The sequence below is a fragment of the Pagrus pagrus genome, assembly GCF_965226575.1.
Source record: "Pagrus pagrus genome assembly, chromosome: 12".
NCBI classification, from domain to species: domain Eukaryota; kingdom Metazoa; phylum Chordata; class Actinopteri; order Spariformes; family Sparidae; genus Pagrus; species Pagrus pagrus.
This window is the reverse complement of record NC_140196.1, coordinates 29,172,225-29,187,195: the sequence shown is the minus strand read 5'-3', so window position 1 is coordinate 29,187,195 and position 14,971 is coordinate 29,172,225. Positions and strand designations below refer to the sequence as shown.

Sequence of the window (14,971 nt, the reverse complement as noted above, 5' to 3'; positions counted from 1 at the left end):
GCTGGAAGCATCAGCTTTTGCCTACGCAACTATTACTCTATTTCTATTCATAATAGAGAAGTGTAGTAATGACGTATTCTTTTACACCAACCCAGAAGTTAGCATTGTGCTAGTTCTCTTGATAAAAAGCCTATAGGATGTTTACATTGGATTTTGGATTATGGTTAGGTCTGTGGCGAACACAAGTTTATGATACTTACAAGTGCAAATTAAATCGCTAACAGTTAAATGCTAATGTTAGGCTATAAACAGACTACATTGCGGTCACATGACTTAAACGTCACCACCACCAAGCGTCTTGCCACAGAATTACTATACGTTAGCGCTTTATAATTAACTTGTGGGACATTAAAGGATGCATTTTATTTCAAAGTACAGAACATGTAAATATCTCAAGCCTGTGGTTATCGCAGACCTTATTTCAGACATTTAATTGAAAACTAACTCAAAAACCTCATAGACTTTGAGAAAAAGGAACCAGATGTGCAAAAATGAGAACTGATTTCTGTGTTGTAGGATTACAAACTACACCATTTTGTTATCTATTTTAATTATTTCCTGTATATGACCAATTATTATTATTGTTTGTTAACAATAATTCCTGGGTAGAAAACCCCTGCCTCACACACTAAATTACATACAATCTAATTAATTAATTATATTATTTCAAAGTGTATACATTTCATTCAGGTAAAATGCATTTTTGTTGCTTTCATATCTCATTAATAAACACTTTCACTACTGTTAGGTTGGAGACGTAGTTTACCAATTGGGCCAAAGACTAAAGAAGAAGATTTTCATGATATATCTTTAAATGTTACAGCTACGACTGAAAATGACAACAGAAACAAATAAGTTTGCCAATGCGGCAAAATCTCTGATCCACAAGATAGTAGATATTTTTACTTGGATATGATGATTTTTGACTACCCACTTTTTTAAGTAGTGGCCCATTATTTCCCTGTCCAATGACAAAGTGGTTGTTTAAGCTCCAACATAAAATGTATTTTAATTTAATATGTAATCTGTATGATGTGTTTTAGCTCACTTTTTTCTCATATCCAAGTCTAATTATTTCTAATATTGCCGTACAGATGAAGCCTCTTAAAACTTCCCGTTTCTCCGTGATGGGGCCTGCGATGACACGGTAAATGCTGGGCTGAATCGTAACCCCCTAAGCGCCTTGTGTGGAAACCAGTTGCAATGGTTTCTCTATCCACCAGGAGGAGCAGTGATGATGGAAGCTGAAGCAATACTTCAGCGTGAAATCAGCTATTCTTACTGTATCATAGGCATACAGTATTTGACGTGTGTGAGAAAGTGTGATTCCCACACAGAGCATATTTAATGACTAATATCATAAGGTCATCAATATTATGCTTCAGCTTTTTGTTTTTAACAGTACTTTTTTCATGACTGAATAAACTGAATAAACAAATGGTCCATTTCAGAATAATATAAGTTTATTGTATTCTTGAATTATAACTATTGATGCATTAATGTGTTCATAACTTTAGGGCTGCAGCAGGTAAAGGATGAACTAATTTTAATAACTGTATATACTGCTGGGTGTCTTGACCTCTAATAATATAACCTAGCTACAACTTTAAAATATAAAAAAATTAAGTAAAGTAGCCAGTAGGGCTAATGCTAACTAAACTAACTAAAACTTTAAAATAAATGTAGTGGGATAAAAGTGTAATATTTGTCACTGAGATGTAATGGGGTAGAAGAAGATGGTTTAGGTTTAAAGGGTATCTATACTGTATATGTTTTTTTGTGAAGGAAGCCCCATCTAATGATAACACCCTGCAATTGAATGAATGGGCGTGTTTACAGAGGAATCTAGGCAAATCCCCAGGAGGAGGGGGGACTCCCAGTAGCTGGGAATTGACTGGGAACCGGCTGGCAGCTGCATGGTAGGGGAAAATTGAGGCGGCTGTAACTGTAATGTTGTATTTGTTTATCTGAAGACTGTGGTGGAAGTTGACACATACAAACACACTTACTCAGCAGTATGATGGCACACAGAAGGATGGCGATGAGTGCTCCGGTGCTGAGACCAGGAGAGCTGCTCAGAGCCTCAGCATTGCACAGTTCCATGTTGCCTTCACGGTCACAGGTACACACCCTCACAGTGAGGGTGCCGGTGCTGCTTTGCATGGGGTAGTCGCCGTCGGTGATCACCACAGAAACAAGATAGACGCTCTGCTGAAGGCGGCTGTAGCTGGCTCGACGTGTGAGGATGCCAGCAGTGTTATCTGAGTGGGAGAAGGTTCAGTTAGACTATTGTGTTAACACACCTGCAGGGCACCGTGCGTCTCACACTTTCTCACACAGCAGAGGTGCAAATAAAAATCACGTTATTTATTGGTAAAAAAAAACGTGGGACCAATATGTTAAACAACTTTTTTTTTTCTTTTTAGCAATTTTTTATTGATTTTTTATTAGACATATCATACATTTGTTTGCAGCTGATTTGAAATTCTAATGTATACAAGCATAGATCTGCTGCATTATCCGAATAATTAGAAATATACAAAGAGCCCCCCGTTCCCTCCCACTCAACCCACCCATCCACCCAACCATGCCCACTTGTCCCCTCAAGTCCAGATTAAGACAAGGATAACTGTCCAATGAATTGTTTTCCCAACCAAGGATCACAGAAGAGATGTATACATAATGTATGCTCGTTCCTTCCAAGAGAGAAGAATGAGAGATGTCTTGCAATTAGGGAAGTAAATGCTATGAGCTTTACTTTTAAGGGAGCAAGTTTCAGGGGTAACTCCAAATAGGGCACATATAGGAGTAGGGGTGAAACATCTCAGTATATGCGCTAAAGATATTGGACCAATATGTGTAGAGTTTGCGGCAGGACCATAGCATATGTATATGATCTGCCGGTTGACCTTTGCACCGAGGACATGAAGGGTCTGCTTTAGGGAAGATTTTCGCCAGTCTTGCATTAGTCAAATGTGCTCTTAACCCAACCTTGAGTTGTATCAAGTTGTGCCTAGCACACGAGGAGGAGGTGTGTACTAAGTCAAGCACCATCTCCCATTGATCGTCTGTCATTTCCTCTCCCATATTGTTCTCCCAGAGTCTCCTTAATATTGCAATGAATGAGGAGTGATATCACAAATATTGTTATAGAGAATGGAGATCAAACTTTTGCGGTGAGGGGACAATGAGAGAATGTTATCAACTGTGTTGTTTGTCGGAAGGTTCGGAAAGGATGTAATATTTTTTCAGACAAAATCTGTAATTTGAAGATATCTAAAAAAGTTTTTGTTAAGTTGAATGCTCAAGTTCTTAGTGAAAAGTGATGAGAAAGTGGGTGTGATCTCAACTCCAAGATTTTTAAAGCCCTTATTGACAATTCTAAATGGAAAACATGAAGCAGGGATTAGAGCAGCTGTCTGGTTAAGAGTAAACATTTAACTTTTTTCGAAATTAATTTTATAGCCTGAGAGTTTTCCAAATTGGACAAGGGTATTGAGAATGGAAGGAACAGATTTTACTAGGTCTGAAACATATAAAATAACATTGTCTGCATATAAGGATAATTTGTGCGTTAGGCCCCCTCGTTCTATGCCCAGAATCTCGGTGGATAATCTTAGAGCAATAGCTAGAGGTTTGATTGCAATGGCGAAGAGAAGAGGGGATAAGTTGTAGCCTTGGCGAGTACCTCTGCCAAGAGAGAAATATTCAGATCGCTGTCCATTTGTAATTACTGCTGCTAGAGGTCGAGAATAGAGGAGTTTTATCCAGGAGATCGAAGGGTCTTCAAAACGAATTTCTTCATATATATATATATATATATATATATATATATATATATATATATATATAAAAATGGAGAGATCTTCAAATTTTCTTCAAACCCACCCAACTATAAACTCCTCTGCTATTATAGATTGAGCTAAAGACATCATACAAACCGTAAACACCTCACAAGACTATCAACAATTAAAGTTGTATTCATTTTTTAAAAATCTTTTATTCTTTATTAAATATTACAGTTTTAGTTCTACGTTTTTTGAGCTCCTTTGTGATTGACAGCATGTGATGCTGCACAATGACTCTCTTCCATCCTGCTATTTTCAACTTCTTTTTTCCTTTTCTTTTTTTTTTTTTTACTTTTTCCTCTGTATATTCCACAATTTTTACTCCTCATACAAAAAATTAAACACAAAATAGCCACAAATAAAGGAAATTTTCTTTTCTTTCAGATGATGGGCTGACACAGCACTATTATTCTTTTATTGTTCCTCCAACCATTCACAACCAATATCAGTTACTATTATTACCAATCACCAACCACAACCTGTGAATTTTGATCCATTAAAAATGAATGGCAGAATGTTCAAAAATCCCATTTTGTCTTGTCATTTTGTCACATTGGCGTTTATAGGACAGAATGTTGACAGCCATAGTGGAGGTGCAGTTTGACACACACAGAGTGTATGTTTCATTTATTTTACAATTTTTCCAACATTTGAACTACATTCAACTATTATCTAATCATTCATTCAAGCCAGAAACTCCATTTAAATATTTAAATGTTGCCAATCTCTCATACATTATAAGATTTATTTAACTTTTCAGTACCATTCATATCTGACTCTTTCCCATTGTAAAATCTCTTCCTACTCCATCAGCTGCTTCTCTACACAAATTGAAGCCAGCATTGCAGTTTGAGTGCTTCATTCTCACCCCACTATTATGACTGTTCATACTCTTCAGATGCAACTTCAAATATGTTTAAGCCACCTATTCAATTTGGTGTTAGCTTTTCAACAAACCTTAAAATATTCCATGTAATCCACGCATTATTGGCCTTATTACAATTTTTACAGCCAGCAATGCGCATTTTTAGCACCAGCTTCTTAACAAAACTTAAAATATTCCACATCATTCATATATTCTCGGTATGATTCAAAGTTTTTACAGACAGTAATGTGTATTTGACATTAGCTTTTCAACAGCCAGCTTCAGAACTTTGATATCTTTCAAACTTTTAGAAATATTCAAGGTTTTCTGCGGAAAAAAAATCCCCATTTAAATAAATGGCGGAATTTTCAAAAATCCAACATTTCACACTTTTTCAAGTATTTTCAACTCTTATCTTTCTCATTCATGCTTTCAGCTAAGACTCCATTCAAACTTTTAAATATTCCACATCTTGTCTACATTAAAATGTGTTATTTATCCTTCAAATCCCATTAAATCTTTCAAAATATTAAACTTTCTTTGAAGCTTAGTTATAATGGAAGTCAATTATAAATCCCTTCAAACTCACCCATATTGAAACTCTTCCCAGTCCTTAATACATTCACATAGAAACTCCATTCAAACTTTGAAACGTTCACAGGGGTTAGGAGTTTCTCATATCAGTTCAGCTTTTGATATCATTCATACTTTTTTCTCAGTCACAGTTCAAAAATTCATCTTTTGGCTCAGTGGACTTTTAAATGACAGGAGCGCTGACCAACTGCTGCATTAAGCCCCATTAAACTGAGAAGAAAACTATCTGGAGGCAGGCATCCACTTCTTTTAACTGCTCCACTAGCCACATTTTTGATGATAAACACATACATTTCACAGTGTGCTCAGTAGACTCTCATAGTTTCTACCATATCATCATTTAAGTGATAGCAGTTACTGTCATTGAGGAAGAAGCATGATAATGTGAGGTGAGCCTCAACTAAAATCCCAATTTTATCAACTCTCTCAGTCAGTAACCACGACCAACTTAGCTATCATCACCATCGTAACCTCTGATGGGGAGCTGAGACAGATTTGCCAGAGAGTGCTGTTTAAGACACTCAGTGGCACACACATGCACAAATGAAGTCAAAGCATGCACACATGGCCAACCACACACACACACCCTCACGCAGACAGGCAGGCACGCACACACGCACGCACACACACACACACACGCACGCACGCACGCACACACATACACACACACAGAGTGTGTTTTGTATCTTGTATTTCCTTACCACTTTTCCAACATTTTGTACTAAATTCAATTATCTGCACATTCATATCACATATCTACTAAAACAAAATCTACGTGAATGTGTACTACTTCTCCGGTCACTCATGTTGTAAAAAGGTAACCAATAGCAGTAGTAATAGCAACAGTTTTTCTGCCTTCCTTAAGTGGACTTTTTCATCTCTCTTCCCATTCTCTCTCAATGACACAGCCATTTCAAGATTTACAATGATCCTCCAATCATCACCACTGCTATTACTACTACTACTACTACTACTACTACTACTACTACTACTTCCACATCTACTTCTACTACTACGACTACTCCTCTACTTGAGGGTGGCTGTGGCTCAGGGGTAGAGCCGGCGTCTTGTTATCGGTAGGTAGCTGGTTCGATGGGGAAAGATACTGAAGAAGCTCCTGAAGCTCCTGATGTGATGGTCACTTGCATGGCAGCCACTGCCATGAATGTATGAATTACTGCAAGTCGCTTTGGACAAAAGCAACTGCTAAAATGTAAATGTTCTACAACTGTTTCTACTTCTACAACTACAAATTCTACGTAGGTGCTCTCGGCTACTTCTCCTCTCACTCATGATGTAAAATTATAACCAGTCGTAATAGCGGCAGTTTTTCTGCCTTATTATAGCCTTGTCAGCTTTCTGCCTTTTCAGCTTTATGTTCAGCTAGAGAAACTGTTCAGCACTCAAAATGTTCAGCTTTATAAGCCCATTCAGCCTATTAATTTTCAGCTTTCCAGCCTTTTCAGCTTTTGAAAAATTCAGCTTTTTCTGCCAATTACGTCACAATGCCGTGCAAAGGCTGTCCCAATTCGAAGGCTCCTCCAAATGCAGGCCACAAATGCGGCCTTCTTTTCCCCCTTTTTGGAGGACGCACTGCTACTATCCTTCGCGGCCTCCCATATCCCAAGATCCTTTGCGCACCCAAAAAAGAAGAAAGAAAGGAAGAAAATGGTGACATCAAGTGGTGTAGATTGTCACTTTGCGCTTCACTTTGTGTCACTTTTACAAATCGTGACGTAAGGATAAGTGGCGGGAACATCTGGTGACGCAACCAGGATATGCTCCGAAGGCTAGACCGTTTAACAACGGTGGACGCAGCTTTCGAAGGTACCTCCGAAGGACTCGCCTTCAGAGGCCGCAAAGGCCGCGTCCTTCGAAGGATGCAACCCCTGAATTGAGACACAGCTTTTGACTCTGTCTCACACTAACTATGTAATCACATTCTTGTCTATTTACTAACCCTTACTATTGCACTATGTAGTCACATTCATATTTATTTATTTATCTTTGCAAAATTGCACTAACTTCAACATCAGTGTTACCTGATTTATATTGTTTGATGTACTATTGTTGTGTTATGTGTGTCTTGTAAGGTGTCCTTGAGTGCTTTGAAAGGCGCCTTTAAATAAAATGCATTATTGTTATTATTATTATTACATATACACACACACACACACACTTTGCCTTCAATCAGCTTCATCTTGTCTCTCTCTTCCTCCTTCTCCTCTCCTCGTCAGCTTGGTTCTATTTCTTCATTCTCCCCCATTCCCCCATTCAGCTATCAAAATGTTCTCTTTTTAAGCCCCAGCTGTTCTGACTTTTCAGCTTTTTCCCATTCATTCTTATGGGGAAATTTTGGTTCTGTGCCTGCTTCAGTATACGTTCAGCTAGAGAAACCGCTCAGCTATCAAAATGTTCAGCTTTCTGCCTTTTCAGCTACAACCACTACTAGTACTTCTACTAATACTAATACTTTACCACTACTCCTACTACTACTACTACTTGTACTACTACTTCTACTTCTACTACTAATACATGAGGGTTTCTCAGCAGTGTAGTGCAATGCATTATAGTTTTATGCATTTCGGGCAATTATTTTCCAGCATATTTAGCAGTTTTTTAAAAATCACTTCAGCTGTAAGTATTCACACTGTATTTTCACAGGAAATACAATTTATTATCTCATTCACACTTTCACCACTTTTTTTTTTTTTAAACTTTAAACAATTTGTCTACATTCAAGGTATTATTCATCTTTCAATCGCATTAAATCTTTCAAAAATACTAAATTTTCTTTGAAGCTTAGTTTTAAGTTAGTTTTCAGTCAATTATAAATTCCTTCAAACCCAATCATTTTCAAACTCTTCCAAGTCCTTCCCAGTCCACATCCACTTTTCTGAACTGTTCCACTAGCAGTTTAAAACACACACTCTCACACACACCTACCAACATTGCGAAATGCCCACAGTAAATGACCACACACACACACACACACACACACACACACACGCGCACACACACGCGCACACACACGCGCACACACACACACACTGTGTGCATTGCAGTTTACAGAGTACAGTATAAAGTATATTTTGACCTTCATTCTCACATCACTATTATGTCTCTTCATACTCTTCAGAGCCTTTTCAGATACCTCCTTTGAATTTCCAGCTTTGAAAGTATTACAGTTACCTACCTTTTCCAGCAATGTTTGTCCTATAAACAGAGTGCTATTATTTATTGCTGCTACTACCAATACTACTATTACTACTGCTTCTACTGACACCATTACTACTACTACTTCTACTACTGCTCCGACTATTACTACTGCTACTTCAGCATAGGACTTACAATTTTTTATTTTTTGGTCTTTAGGCAAGGAGAGCCCTTCTTCCTCACTTGCCTCCTTTTCTTTCCCTTCCCTGCACCTCCTCCTCTTTTGTCTTCTTCCTCCTGCTCCCCCCATCTTCCTCATACTCTTCCTCATCTTCTATCCTTCTCTCCCTTCTCTTTGTCTTCCTCATACTCTGCCTTTTTGACATTTGAAGGGAGAGGAAGGACTCTTTCTCTCCCTTCAAATGTCAAAAAGGCTAACTCCTTTGTGATATTTCTGCTGCTATTACATCTTGTTCTTTTATTATACCTTGGTGGAACAAGTCCTATCCAAGTCCCCCCCCACTTTTCCTTTGTTGAAAATGCATCTGTCCACCCGGTGCTCTTTTCAGAGTGCTGTGTCTGTGCTGCATTAGCTGTTAAATCTATTCTGCTTGTATATAATGCAACTCTATACAACGCTTTCACTTCTACCTTGCGCCAAAACAGATTGACATGTTATTATGGATTCAACTGATCTTCTCGCAAAACCCGCCCTACTCCGCCTCAGATTGGTTGGCTTTGTTGTTTGCATTCTCTATGCTTGACTCCAACTGTTAAGTCACACACAATAGCTCTAATAATGTCTGTTTTCTGCGGGTATTAAATAATAATAATATAATATGTCAGCTACACTGACGGAGATTTTCGTGGCCCTGATAGTCCACTGGACAAGAGGGAGGGAGATTAGTTGGACCCACAGCTGAGCGCATGCTCTCAGCTGTCTTCCTGTGTCCACACCCCTCTGGGTGACCTGGTAGTCCAATGTACAACCAGAGAGAGTGAGAGAGCTCACAATGAATTTACTGTTCAATAAGACTACAAAAGAGACACAATTTAGTAATCCAACGTGCTATTTCCTAACTGTATCTTTAGTGTGGTGTTAGTGGGTTGACGTTTTTTTATGAGGAATGGATGTTATAAAAATGAATTGAAAACTAATAGTGATCAATTACTGTTACTCATCAATAAAATATATTTAATTTCACAGTTTAAATGCAATACAATGTAACTTTTAATAGAAGACTATTACTCATTTTATTAATTAAATGTTTTTAGTCTTAAAATAAAGTATCATTGCATTTAAGACATATTGCAATCACAACTTCATTCATTCTTCATTTCAATTGGGGAGAGCATTTTTTCTAGTGCCTTGCAGTTAAATTCACCATAATTTTTATTTAAGAAGCTATTTAAGTTACTGTTGAATAGACATACTTTTAGCTTTTTAATATTTCTAAATATGTAGTCTGGGGCACTTCCTCTGGATGAAATTGTAAAATGTGGGCCGAAACCATACCTACTACAGCCAGAAGTATCAAGCCACCTGTTAAAATGCACCAGAATACATAATATGACAAATACACTTTATACAAATACACACAAATTCTAGGGGAGAACCCTAAAACTTTCAACTAAAATCTCCCACCCACATTTTGTATGCTTCCGATGCCCATGCCTTTTGTAGTTATTTTTCCAGGCCTGTTTTTTTGTCCATTAACATTTTTCAACGTATTACCTCAATTCAAACAGCAAAATATTCAGCTCAATTAGGAATGGTGTGCTATTAATTTTCTCATTCATATAATTCATACCTTCTGAAATATTCCACGTTTTTCAACCATTTTCCCCCATTCAAGTAAATGGATAGAAATCCTGCATTTTCAAGCATTTCCAAAACTTAATTGCTCATTCAGGCTTTCAGCCAGTAATGCCATTCAATCTCTGAAAAGAAACAAACATTTTGTCTACATTCAGGGTATAATTTATCTTTCAAATATTTTAAAATTTTCAAATTTATTTGAAGCTTAGTTTTAATTGAAGTCAATTAGAAATTCCTTCAAACAGACTCCTTTTTAAACTCTTCCTAGACCTTCATAGACATTTTAACCTAAAAATATTCCACATTTTTAATATATTCTTGGCATTACAGTTTTTACAGTCAGCAATGCACATTCAGCATCAGCTTTTCAACAGCTAGCATTCAAAACTGCAAGTTCTTCAGAACTTGCTTTCTCTAGTTATAAATATATTTTTGTATAATGGGAAATGCTAAAAAATGCCCTGTGTTTCTGAATGTTGTTGAAACAGTTCACATTAAGTAAACTTATCGGTGCAAAGCCTGTTCCATATATATATTTTGTTATTTAAGTCTAAAATTAACACAAATGTACAAATATGGAGAAATTAAAAACAACAAAAAACAAAAGACAACAGACCGCACAAACTAAACAGAAGCACAGCATCATCTTTACACTGCCCTTAGTATTTATGATTTAAGAGTCCACCAGCACAATACCAGTCTTTGAAAAAGTCATCCATTGACCCACTCTAGGGATCCCATTTGCCAACTAAAGAAAATTCCAAATATAGAAATAAAAGAGAGAGCCCATCTTTATGCCATAATAATTGAACACACACCTAAAGGCAAATACATTTCTCCAAAATATAATGTCAGGCTCCTATGACATGTCTCCTTTAATAAAAGACAAAAACTTGTTTCAGACAAGCTGATATGACTTTTTATGCTTGTGTAGGTTAGCTAACATTAACTCAAATGATGCGTTCCCTGTTATTAACTTAACCCACTCTCTTTATTCCGGTCTGACTTGACTTTTCCAATGGCGGAGGATAATCCTAGAAGCTGAAATAAAGCCTGTTAGAGCTTGGGCAAATGCTGGCTTGGATATTGTGGGTAAATGGGACCTGTCCCCCAAGAGGCAAAGTGTGCCCAGCCACTCCTGTATTGCTTTAATTATATCCTTCCAGAAAGGCAGAACCAGACTGCAGGCCTGCCCTTTACATTCCCAGCACAAATTATTTTCTAGTAAACCCATTTTAAGCAGGTGTAATGTAATAACGATAAAGTATCTTATAGTGTATACATTTGCCTCTGGCTTCTCTTGTGAACCAGCCTGCACTGGAAATTATCTTTGCCCACGAGTTTTTTTAGGTAATTAAAGTAGGACTGTACCATATTATCATCCCCAGGTAACTGCTAAATTAAACTCCCCAAACTACTTCTTATTTGCAGATATCTCCAGAAATCTGATCCATCTTTAAGGGTAAACTGTGGACTGAGTTCTTGAAAAGATTTGAATGCGTTATTAATCATTAATAAGGTTGGATATATTTCTTATACCATCTGCAAGCCAGGAATGCCCAAAAAGCAGGGTTATTCCAAGGATAAGAGTAAACTTGCTTATAGTGTGAAATCTTAAATAACTTGTGAAGTTTAGTCCAGACATTGTTTGAATGCTGCAAAATTGGGTTAGTTTCTTTTCTTCAGGGCTTTTTCAGAGAGAGGGTATTTTGTGATAAAACCTCAAGTGGATTGAAGGGGGCGGTAAGCTCTTGTTCTATTCCTGTCCATCCTAAGTGGTTATTACTGTCATTGGTCCAGTGTTTTGCCAGTTTAGCCATTTCAAAGACCATACCTATTTATTAGGGACTACGGATGCAAATGAGCAGCTTTGCTATAATCCAGCATGTTTTCAGAGATGTTTAATGTCGATGTTCATTAATGTGCACTGTCCCTATCCAAAAATAAAGCATTATTATTATTATTATTATTATACTGTACAACTCCACATTTGGCAGGGAAAGCCTACCTTTACTTTCTTGTTGTATAAAGTTTCTGGAGATTAATCCTCGGTCTCTTCCCATTCCATAAATAATTATTTATAATTGAAATGTATTTGTTAAACATTTCTTCGGGTACTGTTATCGGTAGCATCATTAAGAGGTAGTTAAATTGTGGCGCATTTTAATGGTGTTGATCTTGCCCCAAAGGGTTAGATTGAGTGCCTTCCATTTCTCTAAATGGTGCTTTACCTTCGTAAGAAGGGGATCCATATTGATATCTATTATATCTGCCATATCTGCACATAATTTGACTACTAAATACTTAATTGAATCCACTAAAATTGGCCATCCCCAACCGCAGCTGAATGGCATATATTAGATACTGGCATAACCTGTGATTTATTCCAGTTGACTTTTTAGCCTGAAATCTGAGAAAATGTTTCAATTGTATCAAGAAGAGCTTGGGTAGAGGATGCAGGATCGGAAACCAGGTAGAGAATATCATCTGCATATCTCCCACTGGCCTGTATTCCCTAATTCTTGCTTCCTTTCTTATAGTTATCGCTAGTGGTTCGAGAAATAATATAAACAGAAGAGGGGAAAGTGGATCCCCCTGTTTTGTGCCTCTAGACCAGGGGTCACCAACCTTTTTGAAACTGAGAGTTACTTCAAGGGTATGGAGTAATACGAAGGGCTACTTTCTTGATACAAACTTCCTGAATAACATAAAGTTGCACAGTTCTTTAAGGATATTATTATTATTATTATTATTATTATTATTTATTTTCCCATGGTAGGAAACACAGATATATTTAAACATGCAACATTATTTATTTCTGTTAATCTCAATCTGTATCAACATTTGAAAGTCAGAGTTGTCACTATTTTTGTAAATATCTTTCTTGAAAGTTTTGTAGCATTTTATTCAAAATCACACCTGTTATATTGGGCGACCAGGTGCCCGTGGGGACCGTGTTGGCTACCTCTGCTCTAGACAATCCAAAGAAGGGGGAACCAGTACCATATAATTTAAAAATTCAGTTTAAAGCACTGTGCCTGGTCAATTGTTGCTTACCTCCATTGTCTCGGACAGTGAAGTTGCTGCGGTGGGTGCCCTCAGGAGCCAGGCTAAAGAAAAACTTGTGTCCTGCTGACGGCTCATCTGCATCGACGGCACTCACTGTCTGGATCCTCTGTGAGAGACGCCAACATCCATTAATATGGCAGTCAATGAGTGGAAAAAAACTGGCAGGGTTAGAGGTTGCTAAACAGTGACAGTACACTCTGCTGTCCTCACTGTGTGTGCTGTAAAGTTGCCAATATAACAGCTTGGAAATGATCAGGATCACTGGTGTCTGTGCTAAATAAGCCATCAATATCTCTGTCAAGAGGATGACTCATAAAACAGGACAGTAAGCACTAAACACTGAAGGAATGAGTTTACTCAGTCATGTGCAACAATAACAAATTCAGTGAAACAAAGTTTTGATACTCATTATAGACTATATATATGTCAGGTGTCAAACATACATATTGTGCAGTCAGTTCTTTCCTTTATCAAATGCCCTGTGCTGCTATTTCCACTTCTACTTTCAACACTGTTAATTAACAACTTCGTCTTCCCTGTAATTATACTATAACATTCTACTGTTCTACACAAATATCAACTGGATGTAACCACCTATTCTCTTTGCTACATTCTAATGTATTTACTATCTTTCAGTTTTTCTCTCTTTTTATTAATGTGACAAAACACCGTGCCTACAGTGGAGCTTTGAGGAATGTGGCAGCAGGATATTAAAGCAGTGTATTTGGCTTTATTTAAGCATAAAAACAAGTGTTTGGATCATACTGAGCATATGGATTGACAGTGAAGTGGATTATGCAACAGCAGTGGTTTGAGAAGTGTCTTTGAGTGTTTATATACTTTTCTCCCACAGTAATAGATTTGGGTGGGGAATCACTTTAATCAAAAAAAAAATAAATAAAAAAAAATGAATGTGTGATGGGATTTCAGTTGGTTTCAGGGTGTTGGTGGGATTCAAATTGAAAGACCACAAGTGTATTTTAAAGATGGGCTTTAATCATGAGATTAAAAAAGGCAACATTAGGACTGGGAATCAATATTGATGCAATGGAGTTTTAGTACAGTTGTGATATTTTGATATTTTACTGCTCAAGTAATTTAAACATGCTTTTTGTCTACCAACCTACTCAATCCATCTATATTAAATAAGGGATGTTAACTAAACTGAAAAAAGTTTTCAGTTTTTCTTTTAACTGTTTCTTGTAGTTTCTTCTCTCTGCAATGAAGCAATCCATTATGGGAATTCTCTTCAAAATTGATACAGCGCAAAATCTGAACCAGAGATAACCTCTATACCATTATTAATTGTGCATTTTTACATTTCCAAACTGCCTTAATGACCGGCTAATAGTTTTACTATTAGTTGTTAGAGCTGAATTAATTAATATTTGTGTATTTGCATTTAATAAAATGACTGTGTGATGTGAAAATGCAGTCTTGCTTCCAGTTTTGCCTGTTGGCCACTCACAGTATTGCAGCCAAAAGTCTAGTTGACTAGCAAGTGAATATAGTGACATATTTAACAATTCAAGAGCTGCTTAATGCAGATATTTGTCGTGTAGACCAAAAAAAAGCTAATTTGAGACTGAATAATGGACTTGCTTTCATCAAGTACGCACA

General features: G+C 37.1%; 1 protein-coding gene across 2 annotated transcripts in view; it reads right to left on the bottom strand.

Annotated features, from left to right (window-relative positions):
• Positions 1–14,971, bottom strand: part of cdh6 (cadherin 6) — a 123,524-nt gene that overhangs the window by 7,327 nt on the left and 101,226 nt on the right. For both annotated transcript variants that reach the window (XM_084369693.1, XM_084369694.1), the window contains exons 10-11: positions 13,340–13,457; positions 2,010–2,261 (exon numbers count right to left, since the gene is read on the bottom strand). In XM_084369693.1, the coding sequence (XP_084225819.1) occupies positions 2,010–2,261; positions 13,340–13,457 (370 nt within the window). The remainder of the gene's footprint in view (positions 1–2,009; positions 2,262–13,339; positions 13,458–14,971) is intronic.